The sequence below is a fragment of the Betta splendens genome, chromosome 24, assembly GCF_900634795.4.
Source record: "Betta splendens chromosome 24, fBetSpl5.4, whole genome shotgun sequence".
Taxonomy (NCBI): domain Eukaryota; kingdom Metazoa; phylum Chordata; class Actinopteri; order Anabantiformes; family Osphronemidae; genus Betta; species Betta splendens.
The window spans coordinates 14,510,574-14,525,587 of record NC_040901.2 but is presented as its reverse complement, the minus strand read 5'-3'; the positions used below and the strand labels follow the sequence as shown (position 1 = coordinate 14,525,587).

General features: G+C 46.6%; 1 protein-coding gene across 8 annotated transcripts; it reads right to left on the bottom strand.

The window, feature by feature from the left end:
- Positions 1–4: 4 nt before the first annotated feature.
- On the bottom strand, positions 5–14,471 carry cep170bb (centrosomal protein 170Bb). Of its 8 annotated transcripts, none has more exons than XM_029140609.2 (21): positions 14,215–14,471; positions 12,521–12,658; positions 12,356–12,445; positions 12,192–12,270; positions 12,052–12,110; positions 11,793–11,886; positions 10,157–10,255; positions 9,532–10,032; positions 8,126–9,201; positions 7,864–8,046; positions 7,563–7,680; positions 5,704–7,404; positions 5,088–5,325; positions 4,851–5,007; positions 4,582–4,623; positions 4,292–4,336; positions 3,791–3,928; positions 3,152–3,240; positions 2,841–2,934; positions 2,686–2,737; positions 5–2,600 (listed from the first exon to the last, which is right to left on the bottom strand). In XM_029140609.2, the coding sequence occupies exons 2-21, from the start codon at positions 12,623–12,625 to the stop codon at positions 2,410–2,412; spliced, it is 5,151 nt and encodes a 1,716-aa protein (XP_028996442.1). In that variant the 5' UTR covers positions 12,626–12,658; positions 14,215–14,471; the 3' UTR covers positions 5–2,409. The 8 variants fall into 8 exon arrangements, with proteins under 8 accessions (XP_028996442.1, XP_028996441.1, XP_028996444.1 ...); XM_029140608.2 differs by having other exon boundaries at positions 9,532–10,035; positions 14,215–14,470; XM_029140611.3 differs by lacking the exon at positions 4,292–4,336 and having other exon boundaries at positions 9,532–10,035; positions 14,215–14,470.
- Between the last annotated feature and the right edge of the window lie 543 nt (positions 14,472–15,014).

Here is a 15,014-nt window from a genome sequence, read left to right as displayed (position 1 = left end):
AACATCTTGGTGCATAAAGTCAATTTATTACAAATGATGCAGTGATACAAAGAAATCCTGCTGATGATGATTACATGAGTCCAGAGAACAAAGGCTGGTTCATCTCCACCAGAACCATACACTCTACTCCATAAACCATGATCGGGTGCATATAAAAGTTTCTAATACCAGGAAACAGAGTTTAGCTTAATCTTTTCAGTTACTCATGCACTGAAACAACATTAAGCACAGTGCAGGAAGCCCAGGCCAGCGTTTACATCAGCACTGCAGCAGCCAGTCAGGTCCAGATCCAGACGGCAGAGCATGAAATGGCACCATGAGTGAATAAAAGAACCCAGAAGAAGCTCAGCTCCACCTGTGAGATCAGTTAGCTTAGCTTAGCACAAAGACTGGAAATGGGGAGAAGCCTTAGTCTGACTTGTATGTGTAGCAGATCATTGATGCTTCACTGTGACAGGAAGCTAGTCTTAGGACAAAGACTGGTACAGACATCAGTGACGTGAAGCTTTACTTTGTCTTTATACGTTCAGATGTAGGAAATAACCCCCAGTGTCATTAATTGTGTCAGACAGACAAAAACTAGGTTTGAACCCGAGGCCCAGATGCACATGCACACACACCCATCCTTGCACTTACATGGAAGCGAGGACGTCCATAGACATAATGCCTTGCCTAGCCCCTAACCCTTACCATCACACCTAAAGGCAGACGTCTAACCTTTGCTCTAATCCGTACCAGAACTCAATTCTAAACTCAGCCCTAAAATCACATCTTAACCCTCAAACAGGCCTTCAACTTAAGAGCAGCCAAAATGTCCTCACTTTCGTAAGAAAATACGTTTTTTGGTTCTTACTTCAACACAAGTGTACACACACACCTTAATAAATTTGCCTTCACTTGACGTAAATTCACGTTTGCGGGGACTAAAACACTGGAAATGCACAGATTGGGCCTGAACACAGCAGATGTGAACATTCACTTCTAATTTCAAGAGCGACTTTGCCAGAGCTATTGTGGGGATATTTACACAGAGGCTTACTGTATAAAATCTTTTTTTTTTTTGCTCTGGGCTTTTCCACATTGAACCTTTTGGCCTTAATGGTAAAGGTTGTGTGCTAAAAACTAATTCTTCACATGCGCCTGAACACAACCTCCCCACCTACAAAGACAGTGGTGGCAGCATTATGTTCCTTCAGCAGGAGCCAGGAAGCTGGCCAGAGTGAATAGGAGGATGGCTGAAGCTAAATGCAGGGAATGAAAGCAAAGGTTGTTCTTCCAGCAGGACAAACACAGTCAGAGCTACAACTTCCTAAGTGAGTCCAGTCTGACTGAGCTGGAGCAAACAAATGGGCAAACATTTTGTGTATTTGGTAGAGACATACCCCAATAGTATCAACTCCAGGGGACAGAATTGAGCTAACAACCAAACAGAAATTTAAGGTTTATGACTTCTGTAGACATGAGGAGTCTTCCTTTAGGCTTCAGGACCAACTGTAATCCAGCGGAGGCAACAGGATGTGTTTAGGGACCAGCTAAGTTGCCTGATGTCTCCCTGCTCGTATTTTACATTAGACTGATTTGTTTAAGTCCCAGAAAACTCTCAGACATTCAGCGCTCACAACATTCAGCTACAGCCAACCTGAAGCAGTTTCACAGTTATTGCACAATCACAGCTAAAAAATGAAAATGAGAGGAGCGGTTACAGGAGAACAGCAAAGCTCAAAACAATCAGTAAAATATACATTTACATCTGTTCTTGAAGCAGCACTTAAGCTTCAACATGTCTCATAGATACAGACAGAAAGACTCAAACACACAACCTGTTAAAACGCAACAACAGATTATCAAAGCACAGAATTCATCTCTAAATGTTTGTACATCATCATGTTCTACTGTGGCAGCTACTGCTTCTGTAGCTTGAACTAACTTTAGCTGAGCTTGTGCGTTGTGATGCAGGTCTAAATTTATTGTTAATGTCTGAAAACAAAGGACAGATTGGTTCTGGATGAGTCCAATGCATCCATACTTCCACAGTTTCCTGCCAGGTCAATTGGGGTTAAACATTCTAACTGCTGTGCTGTGTTCTGTGCGATAATACAAATATGGTCACACCAGGATGATGTGAATTCAGTATAGTCCTGCCAGTGGCTGTAATTGATCTCTGTCCTGTTTTAGAAGCCAGAGATAGAGGCGTGACTCTCTGAGCTGTGTCTCCTCCCTAACCAAACACTCACTTCATGAGGTTCCAGCAAACAGAAGCTCTGGGCACTGGAATCATAAGGACCATGGACACACAGGAGGAATGTCACAGCCATGATGGACCCAAAGCCCATAGTTTGTATAAGTAATCCTCAGGTCAGGGATGGTGTGGATGCAGAGGGAACATTCAGAAGTGCTACAACGGCCTGCTCAGGCCATGTAGTGGCCCCCGTCAGGTCCACGAGGTGCTCGTTTGGTGCTTTCATTGGCGTTGGAGGCGGGGGGGGGGGCACGGGGTTTGGAGGTCAGCTTCTTTTCCTTGGGTCGGGTCTGACTGACAGAAGATGTGGAAACAGCAGCAGCCTGAAGACATCCACTGGGCTCCACAATAGTGTTAATGACTACAGAATAAACCAGAGGATACGATAAGAATCAGGCCTGGGCCAACACAACCCTCATATGACGGAATGTGAAACAAATAATTACCTTTCAGCTGCCTCTGGACTCTCCTCAGCTCTTTTAAAATGGAAGTAATTTCCTGGGAGACCAAGCAGAATCAGAACCAGAGGTACACACATTCTTACAATCTCTTAATGTTAGTGTTAATTAGTGTTAATCAGAAAATGAGTTTAGAGAAAAACCTTGTTGGATGTTTTGAGAATGGGAACTTCATTCTCAGTGTTGATCTTCGCCTCAATTTCCTCCCAGACCTCGGCTTTGTTCTGGAACAAAACCCTGGAAACCACATGTACTGTAGTGTTACTACCACTAAAAAATAAAACTACATCTATGACACTACAACCTTGGTGGCACCAAACCCCAGAAGCAGCCAAATGAAAACCAGTACTGTGACTGAAATAATTAGCTCTGCACATGTCTAGATTCGATTAAGCTTCCAGTTTGCCTGAAGACACAAACCACCGAAGCAGAACATCAACGCGTGGCTTCTTACTTCATTTTTTCTGCCAGCTGCTCTGTGTTTTCGCGGATGGCCTGAGAAAGCTGAGAGACAGGATTTAGCATCAGGTTGTCCAGAATCACCTGAAAGAGACCAGATAGTGGATATTGACCCTCAAAGCTGAAGTCAGGTAGCACATGAGCATCAGCAGGTTTGCCCAGCAAACCAAAACTAACTGCAGCACTTCTGATGAGATTCACAATGACCTTTGGACTTTGGCCTCGCTCACACTGCAGGTTTTACGCTCAACTGAGAACTGACTTCCATAAAGTCTACTCTTCTGCAAACACATTGGTTACACAGATATTTTTCAATGTTTCCTTCTTACTCTCCAGAGGATGAACCATCTAAAGTTTACTCTTTTAGCTCAGTCATTTGTAAATGTTGGGACTACTGCAGTTTGCAGTAGTCTCCCATTAACTTTCATATCAGTAAAAATAAGTAAGATCAGCTTGGATTCGATTGGGACCTACAGTGATACAGCAGATTTTTAGGGTAAACTCTTCTAATTACTGATAATGAAAACAGCACAGTAACAGCAGGCCTTCACGATTTGTAGCCATGTTGTTGTTGTAAGAAGCTTTTTCTCTGAGCTGCAGCGTGAATGTGGCCCCGCTGGGATTAGACAGTGACCTCTTGACGGTTCCATGGACGGCGTTGCCTAGAACCGGTCTCTGGTTCATTCATGTTTGCATCCAGATCAGAGAGGGCAGCAGAACCTGGAGGAACCTTCTGGTAGTTTAAACTGGCCTCAGGGATATGCTGGACCAGCTGGAAAGAGAGTAGAAGGAGTTTGTCTCCAGTGATCCAACCTCTGAATATGAGTTATCAAGCCAGCGAGCAGCCGGCTAGTGGTGGTAGGGCTCCGTGAAAGCATGCACTGAGTCAACATGCAGCTGCGATGGTGAAGGCCAGCAGTGTACAGTATGCAGTGAATTTTAGTACTGCTGGGATACAGCACTGAAACTACAGGCAAACGTGGGAATGCAGGGGAATCCTACTGGTTACCAACTACTGTACAGCAACATCTGACCCAAAACCAGTAGAACCATCTTATTAATAGTGCAAGGCAGTGGAAAATTATTAGGAACAAATTAATTTCTGAATGACCACAAAAGAAATCTTGATAGAAACCTGAAATCCAAGCCAGGAGAGTGAGGTGGGTTGAGTTTGGGCAGGCTGCGACACAACAACAGGTCTGGATCAGGAGGTGTCTTGTTTTATTCCTATTTGTTACTTGATAAGCGGATTCACGTTTTGTGCTAATGCAGCATTCCGCTTTTAACAATCCTCAAACCACTCAGCAGCCACACACATCTAAACATTTGTGCTCTGGAACAATCCAACAGTGTTAAGATCAGTGATGGGAGGACATAGAGGAACAGAACCAATCACAGGAGGACTGATGAGGCAAAGATAGACACCTGGAATGGTTGAACCTGAGGTAGAAATGGATAAGATGGCGTCTGTGCAGCAGAACAGAGAAATGAATAATGAGAATCCAGGCTCAATGAAGCTCCTTCAATGAATCCATTGTGTGTAACTCACTGATCAAACAAAGGAATACCTCTGTTAGAAAACCTACTTTAAACTGGTAACCCACTGACAGAATGTCAAAAACAGCTGATACACCACAGAGCAGCTGTCCTACAAACATCAAACGACAGCTGGAAATGATTGGTTCATGGCCCACCTCCTCCCTGGTGGAGATGGTGGAGGCTGGAGTGTTGGGAAGCGCACTGGGTGAGATGGTGGTACCCATGCCAGAGCTTGGCGAGTCTGCATCTCCAGCAACATCATGTATTTCCTTTGCCAGGATGGCTAGATCTTTAGCTAAGTCCTGACTGAGCCTGCAGGAAAACAAGCCACATGTCAACGGGAGCTTTGACCAATGCCAAAAAGCAAGTGGTAAGTAAAAGAGTGTTGTTACTTGGCAATCTCAGCACTGTGTGTCGACCAGTTCTGGTAGGGGTCCACCTCTTGGTCCTCGTCCTCCTCTGTCTCTAGGGAGACGGATTTGGATCGAGTAGCGGTGGTCCGGTGATCGCGGGGTATCTGAGCTGCAGAGGAGTGGGAGGAGCGTTTGGCCTTGGGAGTACCACCATTTGTCCCATACTCTTCCTCAGAGGAAGAGGTGAAATCTGAACCCTTCTGCCTGCGACGGGAACCTGGAAATGTACAGTACAGTACCAATTAAAGCAAAACACGTGATGACCTTTGCTGATCAATATGGCGCCTGGTGCGTGGAAGCAAGTTTCAGCAGCTCTGTCCTTTTCTGTTTGTTTTTTTTTTGTTATTTCCACCGTATATGTGTGCTGTTTTTTTACAAATCTATATGAAGTTGTGCAACTAAGGGCACGCATTTTTGACTTTTGCACTTTGTTTTATTATCTTTTTTCATCTTTTTGAGCCAGCCTCAGGAATTTCCCCATTGTGGGAATAATAAAGTCGTATCTTATATTGATGTTACAGTAGTAGAAAGAACATCAACATACTGTATGATGAAAAGTATTATTTATATCTAAAAGCAAACAGTCAGGACTCACTAGAGCTGGGGTACTTGGCTCCGGTGGATCGGGTACGAGTCAGGGGTTGCTTCCCTGGAACCCCATTCCCTCTGCTTTCTGCCTGCCGGGCATCTCCCACTGATGTCTTCCTGGTGGTGACAACAGAATCTGAATTCCGATTGGATAAACCGGACCTACCTGTAGAGGAGGTCTCATTGTCACTGGGCGTCGTGAAAGAACCGGTCCTCTTCCTAGGCATTGCTAAAATATCCAGCCTGGATAGCTTCTTCGCCTCAGTAGCGCCTTTGGTTGGAGGAACAATATGGTCAGAATTCTGGGAAGCTCTGTCTGTCTCAGCACCTTCATTGTCTGAAGCCTCGCCAAGTCGTGCTCGGCGCAGCATGGATGCACGAGTTGGCCGTGGGGCTGACAAGCTGTTGGAACGGGTCAAAACCTGTTGATTCGCTGTCTTTGCAGTTTTTCCATTGTCTTCCTTTTGAAGAGAAGCAATGCCTTTTTTGCTGCGGCTGGATGGACGAGATATTTCATGGTCTGACGAGACAGAACCATGCTGGCTCTCAGACAGATCCAGAGAGCCACGGTTACCTACACTGCGGCGCATCTGAAAGCGCTTTGCTGCCTCTGCCTTGCTTGAAGCATCACTAGTTCCCTGATTTCTGCGTTTCTCAGAAAGACGTTCACGGGCAGTAGGCTGTCGTCCCTTGTCTTGAATGGATGGGTTGGAAGATGACCTCTCCTTCTGAAGACTACTTATAGCTGGACGCTTTTTAGAGTTGATGGGAGCATTTTTACTGCTCACTTGACTCACAGTGCTTGCTGTGTCCACGTCAGATTCCCCAGAAAGGGAGTCGTCCATGTGGCTGGAGGAGCCCCCTTTCTTTGAGCTGCGACCGGAGCCTGATGAGGGTACCTTGGTGTCCGGGGTGGGCAAAGTTCCCTTTGCCTCCAGAAGGAAGGACTGTGAGTCCTGGATATTTTCCCTCCTCTGTTCCAAGTCTCTGATGGATGGGTGGCTCGAGATGTGGGGAAGCTTCTTCACTTGAACAGTATCACTGGGCCGGTCCTTAGTGAAGCTCTCCTGCCGGACAAAAGGTGATATGCAGCCATCATTGGTGGGAAAAGAAGTCTTGTCCTGAGTTTGGAGATTTGGAGCAGAGCTGTTGGGCTTAACACCTGCCCTCCTGGTTTCATGTCCACTCAGGTGTCGAATCAGGATGGTTGTAGGAGGTGTTTTTGGTACTGGGTCATGTGTCCTCTTAGACTGAAGTGGACTCCGGGTCTGGTTAGCTTTGGCTGGATCTTCAGAACCAATGTAGAAGGACGTGGATTTGGTGGAGGGGGGTACTTTCTCCTGATCTTTGAGCTGAAAAACATCAGCCCCTGAAGCTGTGACACCAATAGTGGCCTGATTCGTTTTTGCATTCCCCAGAAGTGGTCCATCATCAGAGCGACTGGCATCACTTAAACTGTCTGGATCCACGTCATCCTGAATTGACAGGTGTTGAGTGGAATCTTGAGGACAGGGTGAGACACTGCCTCTGTCCAGTGGCTCTGGTTCTTGATAAGATTCATGACGTATCAGGATACTTGGGGCAATAACGTCCAGCTTTTCTGGAGGTACCTGGGGCAGCATTCTTCTTGTCCTAGAGCTGTGGCTGGATTCTGACTCAGAGTTGTCATAGCTGTAACTTCCCACTGATCGGCTCATTGAGCGCAAATCTACAAAAACAATTCAATTTTTAATGTTTGTATTTTCTATTCTTAACTTTATCTGTGTTCTATAATAAATATTTTTGACTGCATTCAAAGAACATATATTTGATTCTTAAAATCAAAGATGTTTGACTAAAATGAGAAACAAGCACATGTTACAGCACCTTCTAAACATTCTCCTTGTGGTGGAGTGGACCCAGGGTCAGCATAGCTGTCAGCCAGACTGGCCCATCGGGAAACCCATTTAGGTCCTTCCAGACCTGCTGCATGACCAGATGGAAGCTAGAACATAGAACAGCAACACCATGATAGAAAGAGAATGTGGGACCAAAGATTCCAACTAACTGGATAGATTCAAATATGTGATGGTAGAAACTGAGGGGCCACCTGACTGCGTGCACACTGTCCGGAACATGCTACAAGAGTGTATATTCAGGTCTTAATTCAGTTTCCTAGAGATTTTACCTGAACGGGGCCTGCTGGGTGGACGCTGATAGTAGCTGGGATAAAGCCATGCAACGGATCCACAGTGCTACCATCACCATCGCAAGGCATGTTAGCTTGTTCATCCTTGCCATCATTTATTACAGGTCTATACACTCCTGTGTTCACACCACTGTACTCTGGAAAGTCGAGGACACCAAATACCTGTCAGAGCACAGGGCATGCATGAGGAGGGGGCGGTCCACAGCAGGAAGGAGCAAAAAGGACAGGAGGATAAGTTCACCTGATCAATCATATTGCGAGCCTCCTCCACTTCTTTGTCCTGTGACTCTGTCTCAATGGTGTAGGTCCCAGCATCGCTTAAACTATCATCTTCCTCATTCCTTATCATCCTGTGGGAACCTTTGAGTTCTCCCCCATGGACACCTAGGGGCATCACTGAAGACATGGGAGGCACAAAGGAGTGCGCAGGAGAGGCAGTACGGCCAGCAGCTATGGGGGCAGTGAAGGACTTTGAAACAGCTGGGGGTTGTAAAGGAGAGGAGGGGTAGGAGACTGAAGATGGTGCAGGAGATTCATGTGGGGAAGGAAGCCCTGCCCGAAGCGGTGACACCATGACTGGTGGTGCAGACATTGGTGGAGGCGAAATCTTGTCCCTTGTTGGTGAGAAATCCCGTCCATTGGAATCCTTCAGGAATTCAGCAGCAAACTCTTGAGCAAGCTTGGATTTTTTCCCAACGCTGCCAAAGGGTCTGATGATGATGCCTGAGGAAGAGCGGGAGGAAGAACTGGCTGGAGCCGCCTCCCCCTCTGTCTTTTCCCTCTTCAAAGAACTTGACCTCTGAGGGCCGCTGTGGCCCTGACTCTTCAGTGGGGTAGTCACCTGCTGAGTGGGTGGAACATGGCCGTGCACAGATGCTGGCCTCTCGCTGCCTTTCCGCCGTTCCAGCTTGCCCTTGAGAGCTGAGTAAGAATCAGCATGTGCAGGGTTGTGTGTGAAAGACTGTGAGCGTTTTTTGCGTGGGTTGTCATCAAAGAACTCAATGATGAAGGCCTGCTGGGTCAGATGCTCTGGGTAACCTTGCTTGGGTCCTTCCTTTGTAGGGGATGGCACTTGAAGAGTCTGGCTCTGGGACAGGGTCAGCTCTGGCGCTACAGGAGACGAGGTGGCCTGTCTACTTGGGGAACATTGGAGTGGCTGGTGGAGCTTCTGTGTTGGAGCAGGTGGTGGGAATGACTGGATGTTCTGGTCCGGAACCTCTGACTGCTCTGATTGGACAGAGTGCTGAGATTTACTCCTTCCTCCTTTGAGAACTGGGTCCTCTGAATCACTCTGGGTTCCGTCCTCATGATGATGACCTGACAACAAAACACCTGATCAAATACATTTGATTGGAACATCAGAAGTGCTGACAGTCATATTATTGCCACTCTGGTATCTTTGAGCATCTCTGATTTTAACCCCCGCATGCGTTCTCTTTCACGAACATCTATAAACTACAAGCTAACAGGAATGTTTACTGATGCAGGAAAAAGGTCTCATCCAGATAAAATCAAGAACAAGATGCTCTAAAGGATGCTGTTTGCAGACAGTTGGTAGATCCACAATGAGCTGGACAAGAAACCAAGACAGAGTTTTTGTTAACACTCAAACACCTTCAATGACCCTGACACCAGAAAGACACTGACCTTTGAGGGTTTTGATGTTCATGGCAAGATCGCTCTTAGTGCTGTAAACGTCTTCACATGGTGGGCGTCTCCTTATCATGCTGGCATCACTGTGGACCAGCCAATCAGCCACCTTGCTCTCTGCTGACATCACCTCAGCGGGAGTTACAACAGATGCCTTGTTGGGCAGAGCCGACTGCTTCCTCAGGCGGGTGGAGAACTTAGTGACGTGGTCTTTGATCTTCATCTTGCCAGGCGTGCAGTCGTCAAACTCAATAGTGAAAGAGGCGTGGCTCTGAACAACAGGTGGGGTTGGAGTGGGAGGGGAGGATGGGGTCACATGTGTGTCCGTATCCTTGGTGGGGATCTCACGAAGCTCCACCCCTGAGGGGTGCTGAAAGTCCTTGGTGGGGATCTCAAAGTAGCTCGGTTCACGGTGGTATGAAGAAAAGACGGCCTGCGGTTGGGAGTCTGACAAAGATCCGGGAAATTTTGGATCCACAGACGGAGCATCTTTGTGTTCTTCTGACAGAAAAAAGGACAAATCTTGTGCAAGGTTACAGGTACAAAATCTAATCCATCACATTAAAGACAAACGTTCAAATACAACAGATGTGTCATCTTTTTTTCTGTCTCACAAACTAACCTGGAAGATCATCACTTCTTTGAACTTTAGTCCCATAATCATCCTCCCCCCACCAGGACGGTTGGCCGTACAGAGGAGTGGGCCGACTCCCCTGAGTCTCTGAAGGACATACAGTGTATGGATTTCATTGGCTAAACATACATGTGATATTGATTTACAAATCACAAAAGACAAAAGCTTATTGACAATAAAACTAAATAAAAAATTAAGCATTTCAAGAAAACTAAAGGCTAAAATTATATATAAAAATATATTGGTGGCCAAAGGAAGAGATACAGACCACAGATGTTAAGACACGAAACCTCCTCACCATGCATGGAGGGTTCCACCCCAAATCCAGCACCCTGAGACTGTACGCTAGCCGAAAAGAAGGGGGCCGAGGACTAGTGAGCGTGAGAGCCACTATCCAGGATGAAACATCCAAGATCCATAAGTACATCAAGGATAAGGCCCCGACAGATGACGTGCTGAGTGAATGTCTCAGGCAGTGGAGAACAGAGGATGAGATGCTGGAAGAGGGACCATCATGGGAGGACAAGCCCTTACACGGGATGTACCACCGGAACATAACTGAAGTGGCTGATCTCAACAAATCCTACCAATGGCTTGAAAGGGCCGGGCTGAAGGACAGCACAGAGGCACTCATCCTGGCTGCACAGGAGCAGGCCCTGAGCACCAGAGCCATAGAGGCCCAGATCTACCACACCAGACAAGACCCAAGGTGTAGACTGTGCAAAGAGGCCCCTGAGACCATCCAGCACATAACTGCAGGGTGTAAGATGCTGGCAGGGAAAGCATACATGGAACGCTATAACCAAGTGGCTGGCATAGTATACAGGAACATCTGCGCAGAGTATGGACTGGAAACCCCAAGGTCAAAGTGGGAAACACCTCCCAAGGTGGTAGAGAACGAGCGAGCCAAGATCCTGTGGGACTTTTAGATACAGACAGACAGAATGGTAATGGCGAACCAGAGAACTAGAGAAATACCAAGGGCTCAGAGAAGAACTGGAGAAGGCTTGGAAGGTGAAGGCCACAGTGGTGCCTGTGGTGATTGGAGCACTGGGGGCAGTGACCCCCAAATTGGAGGAGTGGCTACAACAGATCCCTGGAAAAACATCCGAAATCTCAGTCCAGAAAAGTGCAGTCCTAGGAACAGCAAGGATACTGCGCAGAACCCTCAAGCTCCCTGGCCTCTGGTAGAGGACCCGAGCTTGGAAAGTGGATGAGAGACCACCCGCGTGGGGTGAGAAGGGAGTTTTTATTATTATTAAGATAGAACGCTGTAAGTAAGTATATAAAGTATTTTTAAATTTGGTTAATTTTATATATTCCAACATTTAAACACAAGATATTACATTTATTTTACTTGAACTACAAATTTTATCCAGTCTGTGAGGATAGGTGACAACCAAGCAAAACCTGCTTCATGATGAAAAATGTGAAGTAGCTCAATGGAAATTCTATCTCAGCAGCAAGTCAGCGATTCGTCATGAGACATAAAGGTCCCCGCTTCAGCTGATGCACCACCTCACCTTCCAGCAGCGCTGCTAGCGTAAGCATCCCACCAGCTACACTCGTTCGTGTCAGTGATGAGTGTCAGTGTTTAGTGTTGGCTGCAGTATTTGTTGAGCACCTTGTGTCACAGTCTTTGTACTTCCTGTTTTCTCTGCCTTTTTCCCCTCTGATGCTTTCAAGTTCATCTGGAGCTGACTGCTGTACTTCTCATGCTGAAACAATCAAGAACAGAGTTACACATGTCCTGGTCCGTTTGACTTGTATGTTTAAGGCTTTACAAATCTGCTATTAATGTGTGTGTTTTTATGTTTTGCCTCCGTGTTGTATCATAAATGGGATGATAAGACACGCATGCAGTCATCCATGGGCACACTGACCTTTAGCGCCTCCTCTGGGACTCTGTGCTGACTCTTCTCCAGAACGTAGACGTGAGAATGTGGAGGGAAGGTTAAGAAAAACTGTGAAAGTATTGAACGCTGACAGACACAAGACAGGTCATCCTGGCCTCAAAGGATATCATATCCAAACCGGATGATGTCAGACAGTTTGAGAGTGATGTAGGTCTGATCGGGGATCCTCAGGTCGTTCACAAACGTCTGCAGGAGATGACAAACAACAGTCTAAGGTGAGAAAACTGACACATTCATTTTCATCATTAGCTGCTACGTGTTCCCGTCTTACCCCGTTCAGGCTGCCCAGGTCCTTCACCAGGTGTTCGTCAGTAGCTGTGTTGTAGTTGATGACAGCATGTTGTTTGTCCACACTACGAGACTGAACACATAAAGACAGCCACACCTTCAGAACACCCAGAACCAGAATTATACGGACATGAATCCAGAACCAGACCTGCAGCATCAGTTCACAGTCCTCTCGTCCCACAAAGATCATCTCTCTGGGGAGGCGGTGACGAGTGCCGGAGCTGCTGACGAGGAACCATGATGTCACACTCATCTTCACTGGCCTGCTGGGAAACCCCAGAGCATCCTGGGAAAGGGAGTCCAGACAGACAGAGAGGGAGAGCCTGAGGTGTTAGAAGGTAACACAACACACCGCTCCCAGCAGAACACTTTGTTCTCAGAGCGCTGGGCTCCTTGTGGTTCCTAGAGTCTTTAAATGTAGAACGTGAGGCAGAGCTTTTAGCTACCAAGCTCGTCTCCTCTGGAACCAGCTCCCTCTTCAGGTTCGAGAAGCTGACACACTCTCCACCAGATTAGGCTTAAAACCTTTCTTTTTGATAAAGCTTATAGTTAGGGATGGTTCAGGTCACTGGCAATGATTGTTAGTCACAGGAACCATCTCTTAGTTAAGCTGCAATAGACATAGACTGCTGGGGGACTTAATTTATACACTGAGCTCCTCTGTTTCCTCTTTTTGTCCAATAACCTCATTGTTCCATGTTTAACTAACCTTGTCCTTTTCTCTCCAGTAGTTGTGATCTCCCCCACTCTGTCCACACCTACAGGTACCATCAGACTCAGCTGCAGGTCCAACCATCCTGCCTGTGTCCAGTCCAGTCTCTGGTCCAACCATCCTGCACATACAGGCTTGCTGTATGTGGGATTTGTTCGGTTTAGTTGTGCAAGGTCTTAAACCTTACCTTGTAAAGTGCCTTAAGATAACCTTGTTGTGATTTAGTGCTATGATGTGATGTGGTGCAGTGGGTAGCACTGTCGCCTCACAGCAATAAGTTCCTGGCTTTGATTTCTGGGCAGCCTGGGTGCCTTTCTGTGTGGAGTTTGCATGTTCTCACTGTGTTTGTGTGGGTTCTCTCCGGGTTCTCCGGCTTCCTCTCATGGTCCAAAAACATGCATTAGGTTGATTGGTCACTCTGAATTGCCCATAGGTGTGAGTTTGTGTGTGTGAATGGTTGTCTGTATGTGTGTTGCCCTGCAATGGACTGGTGTGTGGGGTCGCACCACCCGGGATAAGCTGTAGAAAATGAATGGATGGATTAAATTAAACTGAAGTGTCTTCTTCTGGACGGCATGAAGCTCAGTGGGCCACAGTTCTGACTTTTAGAAACCTGTGGTTCTAAGTCTGACTTGGTTTTATGTCATGTTTGATCTAAAAGAAACAGGCTGAAGTGGGAAAGAGAGCAGGTCTGTTTCTGAGTCGAACAACAGTCTAACCGTTCATTGATCAAGAGGAGGATCAACTATTGATCATTTATTGCTGGATTGTGGTCTTTGATTTGTTGTGCACATGTCTCATGGTGAAAACAAGGTTTTCACTTTTCAGGTTCTGCAAAATGAGACACTTCTGACCTTTTTTTTAAATTTATTTATTTTAACTATTTTCATTACATCCGTCTTGTTATTATTATTATTACTATTGAGCCAGATGCTGGATGGAGCGGCTCTGCGGGCCTCGGCGCCCCGTCCTGCTGCAGGCCGGGCTAAAGAAGCTCCTCTGTTCGGAGCCGCGGAGACCAACCAGTAGCGTAACGACGTGACAACCGCCAGACGGACGCAGACCAGGCAGACGGTCCGGTACCCGCTTCCCTTCTCCACGCCCTGCCCTCCTCCCCCTCCAGCTCTTACCTCCGGTCCAGATGCTGCTGCCTCTCCCTCCGCTTCACTTCGCCAACGATTATAACCCGGACTGCATCACAGGTGCCCCGGTACCGACGGGTTCCACCCGACACAAAGCAGATCAGTCTTTGAATCAAACGCTCCCGGTGGTCGTGGTGTTCGGTGATGCTGCTGTCATGGCATCTCCCCCTGAGCCTCTTGATGAACCAGTGGCCGCACCGCGTTAGAGACACAGCAGAGGAGGAAGAAACGAGAGGCCTTCAGAATAAAAGCATCAAAGCGTCATCAGCGTTGTCCCTGGATGACGTCATAATAAAATAGAAAAGACGCAAGACAGGTGTAACTCTGCAACATTCTCCTTAAAGAAACGCTAATAAATAAACATCTTAATATGTTAAGTAATAAGACAAAAAAGAAAAAGACACGTCAAACTCACTTTCACTTCACATTACATATAGCAGGTGGCTGAAAACAAGCAAAACATCATCATCATCGGCAACAAAGATGGACGTTCCTCCAAGTCACACTGCGGAGATCACTTCGCTTTTATTGTGAAGGCACACTTGTTTCCGGCCTTTAGCTGATTCACCTACTACACGTTCGCCGTGATCCCGTCATCACCGTCGGGCCCATTATTACACTTTCATTACTGTTTTATATTTATTTATATTGATTATTGATATCACGTGGTCTGGCGGGATGACGTCACCGGACCCTGGTTTTAGGTTACTTGAGTGTTAGATTGTGTCAGTATGTAGTCTGATTGGGTGTAATTATACTAACTGCTCATTAGGATCATTAACACACAA